Source organism: Orycteropus afer, unplaced genomic scaffold (assembly GCF_000298275.1).
Source record: "Orycteropus afer afer isolate SDZICR_OR568_19922 unplaced genomic scaffold, OryAfe1.0 scaffold00647, whole genome shotgun sequence".
Classification (NCBI taxonomy): domain Eukaryota; kingdom Metazoa; phylum Chordata; class Mammalia; order Tubulidentata; family Orycteropodidae; genus Orycteropus; species Orycteropus afer.
The window spans coordinates 633067-640767 of record NW_006922234.1 but is presented as its reverse complement, the minus strand read 5'-3'; the positions used below and the strand labels follow the sequence as shown (position 1 = coordinate 640767).

General features: G+C 39.8%; 1 protein-coding gene across 1 annotated transcript in view; it reads right to left on the bottom strand.

The window, feature by feature from the left end:
* Positions 1-985: 985 nt before the first annotated feature.
* Positions 986-7701, bottom strand: part of TMLHE (trimethyllysine hydroxylase, epsilon) — an 86483-nt gene continuing 79767 nt past the window's right edge. The window contains exons 5-6 of the mRNA XM_042783079.1: positions 1747-1885; positions 986-1117 (exon numbers count right to left, since the gene is read on the bottom strand). Coding sequence (XP_042639013.1) covers positions 986-1117; positions 1747-1885 — 271 coding nt within the window. The remainder of the gene's footprint in view (positions 1118-1746; positions 1886-7701) is intronic.

The window sequence follows — 7701 nt, the reverse complement described above, 5'->3', positions numbered from 1 at the left end:
CATAATGATGGTAAGGAAAGTCATTAAAAGAAAAAGAGCAGCAAGGTGTTACATTTGCCCCAACTAAATTTATTTGTAATTATACAATTAACATATATAAAAAATTTTAAAAAGGGGTCAGCAGAAACTAAAGGAATAGAGATTGTGCCCTAAATTTCATCATGCTCCAGTTCTCTGGTGGAACATCGTCTATCACAATGAGTTTCCCGAACAATCTTACAGAATAACCATCTGCACTTTCCCTTTGTGTGTGTGTGTGTGTGTATACATATATGTGTTTGTAATACATGTGTGTATATATATATATATACTCTCATACAGAACTTCAGAACTGTTTGATATCTTTTTGCAATTAATTTCTTGAGAGATTATTTGGATGTAAGTAACCTTTGTTCTGAGAAGTTGCTCAATAAAACACTACATTCGTTTTCTATTCTCACTTTATCATTAATTTGTGCTACCAAGCAATTCCTAACATCTCCTACACTGTAGTGAAAAACCTAGGATTTCAGGAAAACTCTAGGTATTCTCTAGCCCATTGATTTTACAGAGTGTTGTCTGAAGACAACTGGAGCGTTAAGGTGTCCTGAGACCAAAAATTTTGCAAAGTCCTGCTTTATCAAGATTTTGTTTTCTAAGGAACCTCATTGGAACAAATTTTGATCTAAGTACCATTATTCCTTCCCCATCAATATTAGTAGTATAATTCTGAAATCGATTGACCAAAATTATATCCAAAGATTGAAAAGACAAGTGGGTCTGTGTCATAACTTGGGGAAGAGAACTACCCTGTTACATGGTTGACGTCAGATAACTCAGAGGCCCTTACCTAACAGTTTACTGCTACTAGAGAAAGAGAAAAACTTCTGTTTTGTGGGATGGTATAGGAAGACAATTTGAAGTAGGTTATATAGCACAATATTATTTTGTTGATATGAAATTCTGATAGCTAGAGTACTGTGTTTATAATCCTAATGCTGTCAATTTAAGCCTCAAGTCCTAGGAGACGAGCAGTATTTAATACATCATCTCTTGTTAAGTAGCAGCCACAGAGTTGGCGGTAGCCAGTGAAGGATTCCCTGCCATGTAGGACACGCCAGTTGTCTATAAATAGGACCTGCGAATGGGCAAAAAGATAGAAAACACCATCAGAACAGGAGTATACCAAAGGCACCCTAAATCAGAAGAGAGACTTTTAAAGAAAACCTGCAGGTTACTCTCTGTTTCTACTCAATGAGGTGTTTTTCTTTCGAAGTTAAGCTGACATTTGGAAACCAGACTGTGTAGAGCCCTGTAAATGGAAGGCACAAAGGCACAAAGAGGAGACGACGAGGCCTGCGCTTCCAGAATGTCTGTTTCTCGGGTAACTGTTCCGTTATCAAAGCAAATCGGGTAGCTGGTTTCTTTCTTTTCTTTTCCTCTTTAATTCTTATTCTGTACTTTCTCAAAGGGGAAATATTTTACTACGTTTTATGCTAAGCTGATGATATTCTTTATCTTGAGGAAATAAAAGACATATACAAGAGTGAAAACACAAAAACTAAAACAACAATAGAATCACAAAGCATCAAAACTGTAGGAGGACTCTTCTGATGCCTAGAGAAGGGTAAAAGTGTTTCCAGGTCATTTAGTGAACGAATGGCAGGATCAGCCCCAACACCTAGGACTCCTTTACAATATTGTTTCTCACATACCTGTTCTGCACATAAAAAACCTTACTTAGTATCTTTTGAGTTTGGAACCCACCCTTCCAGGCTTTAGTTTGACCCAAAACTCATTCTCTGGTCTCCTCAACTCTATTGTTAGAGTCCGATGTGCTGTATACCAACGATGGACGACATCATAAGGTACAGTATTGATGACAGCCCGGTCATAGTTGTTGTACCTAAGATGGAATCATGAGAAAGAAAAATCTTCTCAAACACATGTTAAGGATATCTGTTGTTTATTGAATAATTATATGAAATGTAATAGATTGAATTGTGTCCTCTGAAAATACGTGTTATAAAGCCTAGCCTCTATGACTGTGGTTATAATACCATTTGAGAATGAGTTGTCTTTTTATGTTAATGAGGCAGGAATAGTGTAGGGTGTATCTTGAGTCAATCTATTTTGAGATATAAAAGAGATTAAACAAGCAAGCTAGAAAGCAGAGATGGGGGTAGAGAGATACCAAGGCACATGAAGATTTCCAAGGAACTAGGAAACAGACTAAAGAGACAAAGACCTTCCTCCAGAGCTCACAGAGAGACTGCCTTCTCCTAGAGCCAGTGCCCTGAAATCAGACTTCTAGCCTCCTAAACTGTGAGAAAATAAATTTCTATTTGTTAAAACCATCCACTTGTGGTATTTTTGTTATAGCAGCTAGATAACTAAGACATAAACCTTTATATGCGCCCTAGTGGCATAATTGTTAAGTGCTCGGCTATGAACTGAAAGTTGGCAGTTCGAAACCATCCAGTGGCTCTGTGAGAGAAAGACGTGGTGATCAGCTCTCATAAAGATTGTTGTTGTTGTTGTTATGTGCCATCGAATCGGACCTGACTCATAGTGACCCCTCCTTGGGTTCCCAAGGCAGTATCACTACGGAAGTAGATTGCCCAACCTTCCTTCTGAGGAGTGGCTGGTGGGTTTGAACCGCCAGCCCTCTGGTTAGCAGTCAAGTGCCTTAGGCACTATGCTACCAGAGCTCCCCCCGTAAATATCGCAGCCTAGAAAATCCTAGAGGTCAGTTCTACGCTCTCACATAGGGTCCCTATGAGTCGAAATTGACTTGAGGACACCTAACAACAACACCAACAATGTTCACTACTTGTCACAGAGATGAGATAGCAATAATAAGTCGGTGTTCTCAGGAATGTAAGATTGGAGAGTGGATATCCACTGCCTGTTGACCAGATTTTATTTTTGTTTGGAGCATCTAGAGGTAGGAATACAAGTAGGTTCAAGCTGGTTTCTCCCATCTTAGGATAAGAGGTTCTATATACATTCCATGGAGTAAATTCTGATCAGCCAAAGTCCATGGAAACACTGGGAAAAGATCTGACCTTTTTCCTAAAAAAACTGAGGTGGGCAAGAGAGGTTGTACTAACAAAGCTGCCTTTTAACAGGGTGGCTTACAAGTTCTCAGTTACCTCCCTTTTTGTTAGAAATCCCAGCTGCAGACCAGTGGATACGTCACTCAGAGATCTGTTCACTCAGGGATCTCTTCATTCAGTCAATCCTATTATTTATATGGATACCTGCTATCTGCTAGGCAATGTGTCAGGCATTATAGATTCAGTGATGAACATGGCAGACATGACCTTAGCCCTCAATGAGTTACACATTCCATTGAGGAAGATAGATAATAAACAAGTAAATAAATACACAAAAAAGTTAATTTCAGTCAGTTATAGACTCTATAAAGAAAAAAAATAGTTTTATGTAATAAAGAGTGACCGAGAAATCTAATTCAGATGTATTGAGTGAAGGACTTCTGGAGGAAAGTGGCATTTGAGCTGGTGTCTGTATGGTAAGAAACCATACGAGACATGAGTGTTCCATGCAGAGGGAACAGCAAGTACAAAGTCCTGGGGTGCAAAGTAATTTAGTGTGTTTGCAGAACAGCAAGAAGGGTATGTGGCTGGAGCTGAGTAAGCAAGGGGGTTAAGGGTAAGAAATGATGTGGAAGAGGTATCCAGGGGTCAAATATCATATAGTCTTGCAGGCCATAGTGTGGCTTTATGAGCTCTGACTCCTGAAAAACCTTCGCTAAGGTACTAGATTGCTATTTTGTCTAAGGCAAATTAACTTTTAACTGAAATACAACATATATGCAGAAAAGTATACAAATCATAAGTGTACAGCTTGAAGAATTTTTTTTTTCCTACAGGACTGGTTACTGTTTTCTGTTACACATCAACTTGAATTTTCATGATGTAAACATGCACTCAAGACCCCAGAACCCTCCCTTGTGCCCTGTTCCAGTCACACTGCCCCTTGACCCAAGGTAACCACCATCCTGACTTCTATCACCAAAGATTTATAAAACTGTATATAAATGGAATCATACAGTATGTACTCTCTTGTACCTGACTTTTTGCATTTAATATTATGTTTGTAAGATTCATCCTTGTCGTGTGTATCAATAGCTCATTCATCCTCAGTGCTGTATAGAATCCTATAGTGTGACCATACCACAATTTATTCATACGTTTTACTGTTGATGGACATTTGAGTAGTTTCCAGCTTGGGACTATTACAAATAGTGCTGCTGTGAATGTTCTATTACATGTCTTCTGGTGGAAAAAAAAAATATATATATATATGTTTGTTTGTGTGTGTGTGTGTGTGTGTGAATTTATGTTTGATAGAAATCTAAGAATTGAATTGCTGGGCCATAATCTATATATATTCTTAAATAGACACTACCAAAGCTATCCTTTTAAAATAGAAATAAACTCCCAATCCATGGTGCCCTTTTTGGACGTCAGATGGTGTACATTAGTTTTAGATATTACATGGTTCAATAAGAGCCAGTTTTCTCATATATAAAAAGAATATAATGATACCTGCTTACCTGATTTCACAGGGATACTGTGAGAAACAAATGAAAGACTGATAATAATAATAATGATTTCTCCCAGGTTTCAAGGAGTCACGCCTTGAGGAAGAATGGGGTTCTGGCACCCACTGTCACTTCCAGAAACCCCCAGTCTGTGCTAGGTGCTTGCACAAATATTATTTCATTTACTTCTTTAATCACCTGAGAGAAGGTCGTATTAGCCTCTGTTGACGTGTAAGGCAACTGAAGTTAAAAGGTTAAACCTGCCACAAAGTTTATAAGTAGCAGAATAATGGGTTTGGAATCAGGTTTAATACCTTAATTCACTGTATATACTAAAGAGTTGTAGAATGATCTAATTCTCTGTGTGTTGGTTAATGAGGCCAACTGTATACAGATCACAACTGTAATCTCTTAACTTCAAATAGAGATTTACAGTTTACAAAGTGTTGTCAAACACACTATCTCATTTGATCCTCATGATAACCCTGTGAGGTAAGCAGGACAGCTATTATTATCTTTACAGATAAGGATAGTAAAGATAAGACACTGTGATTTGCCCAAGGTGATTTGCCCAACAGTGAAATCCAGGATTCACTGTTTCCACTAGATGATGTTGCTTTCTAAGGCCCATAGCAGGAAGCAGCAGGAAAAACTTACAACAAATTAGTAAAATGACTGTGCAATGTTCTTCTGATTGGAATAAGACTATTTATGGATATTTGCACAAAGTAATGTCATCATGTTATAGTGTAATTTTCCTTTTTTTCTGCTTTGATATGAAGCAAGAGACACTTGGAAGTAGAGCAAAGCAAATAATTTAAATAATTACCTGGTAAGAGAAAAGCTAGAAGGCTTAATAAAGCTATTTCTCTTATTAATTGATAGACAATGACACTTTTTCCAGATAGAGAGCTCAAAGATAGAATGGAGGATGCATTGATGACTTTGAATGCTGTGGCATCAGTAGAAAATAATGGGCATTATAGTCAGATCTCTGTTACAATCCCAGTTCAGACATGACCTTGCAAATGCTATTTAATTTCTTTGAAAACTGAGAATAAGAATAATTAACTTCTGTAGTTGTTATCAGGATTAGTGTAGTGCCTAAGGCACTTGACTGCTAACCAGAAAGCTGGCAGTTCAAACTCACCAGCCACTCCTGAAGATGGGGCAATCTACTTCCATAGTGATACTGCCTCGGAAACCCAAAGAGGGGTCGCTATGAGTTGGGCACATAACAACAACAACACTGTTCTTTACACGCAGGAGGTCAATAATGTCAGCTAAAATAAAAACTAGTTAGATATCTGCAGTGAATTGCTTGATGTGGCCCTTCTAGCCATTGTCCTCCATTCTGTGATGTATTGTAAATCCTATTATCTATGCCTGTTTGGGGTGGTGTGGTAGTTAAGGTCAAGTGTCAACTTGGCTGGGCAGCTGGTAGTAGTCATTCCCTACAAAGATTGGCAGTCGGCTCTGTGGTGGGATTTGCCTTGAGCAACTGAATAGCTGCTGATTGTTAAAGCCATCCACTTGGCACAGCACAGGTGGGATGTATCTTGGGTCCTGCCTTGCTGGAGGGTGTAACTCAAATCACCACCCTTAGCTTCCTTGAGGGTATACCTACGACTCTCCTGGGAATGTTTACCCTCCTCTTGCTCAGATTCTGTGTTTTGGCTCATTTTCATCTCACCCCTAGATTTGGGACAGCAGCCATCATCTGATCTGCTTATTGAGGTTCATCAAACCCTGAGAATTAGGAGGATCCTCTGGACCCACTCACAACCTGGGACTCGCCAGCCTGTCAGCCTCCACCACCACTACATGAGACGATCCCTTGGGTGTCTGTGAGTTCTGTGAGGCGTTACAGCGAAATACAGAAATCTAAGATGGGAGATTACTTGGAGGGGGAAGAGGAGTAAATGTCTGAAATGATGGGGTGGCACGGCAGTTTGGACATTTGGGACATCTTTAACCTCCTCCTCATGGGTGCCAGCCTTGTGCTGATCTTTCTGGGAGAAATTGTTCAAGCAATATCTCAAGCTATGAAAACAACCCCTGGAAATAGGAAAGGTTTTACAGTGAGTTAATTATACTAACTTAAGTGGGGGGTCAGAGAAAACGGGTAAGGCCTCCAACGAGATGGACTGCCACAGTGGCTGCAATAATGGGCTCAAGCATAGCAAGGATTCTGAGGGTGGTGCAGGAGCGGGCAGGGTTTCATCCTGTTGTACACAGGGTTCCTAGGAGTTAGAGTCGACTTGATGGCACCTAACAACAACAGTTACACTCAGACTTGCAGGACAGAGTTAGACTAAGCTTTGAATAATAGCGGCTGAAGAATAGGTAAATAATTATATCTAAGTGTTTGCATTTTAAAACATCTTGTTCTAAAATGTTTAATACGTTTTAAAATGTATTTGTAATTAGTTATTGTGCTTAGCTGTTCCAATATGCCATTCATAACACTCTCATTGCCATCGAGTCAATCCTGACTCATAGTGACCCCTCCTTGGGTTTCTGAAGAGGTATTTCTATGGAATTAGAATAGTCTTCCTTCCGAGTCTTCCTTCCGAGGAGTGGCTGATGGGTTTGAACTGCCAGCCTTCTGGTTAGCAGTCAGGTGTCTTAGGCACTACGCTGCCAGAGCTCCCCATTTCATACACAGGAAAAAGTATCCATTGAGCACTAGGCTTCACTTCTGTAAATGCTTCTATTAGATCAGTCCTCCCTCCTCATGGGTGACAATCAAAAACTCTGGACAAAATACAAAACAACTACCTGAGCACTTTAGAGGCATACTCTGCGGGGGACCTGATACTGTGAAGAAAGGAACAGAACTAGGTGAGTTTCCCATTTTCATGGCATCTACCCTGAGAGCATGCCATAGCCTGCACCATGTAGGCAGTTACAACCCCAAAAGAACAGCCCCAGTCTTTCGGGCCTGAAGAACCACTACAATCAAAAATGGAAAAGGAAATCCTAGAAAGTAGAGAATCAGAGGAGGTGCGGTGTAGTAAATTACTTAGTGTGGCTTTTCTACCCATAAGTCTTTGTAAACTCCAAGGTGGAATTTGCTATGAGCAACTGAGGAGCTCCCGATTGCTGAAGGTGTCCACCTGGAGTACTTCTGTTGGGAGTGGCACAAAACA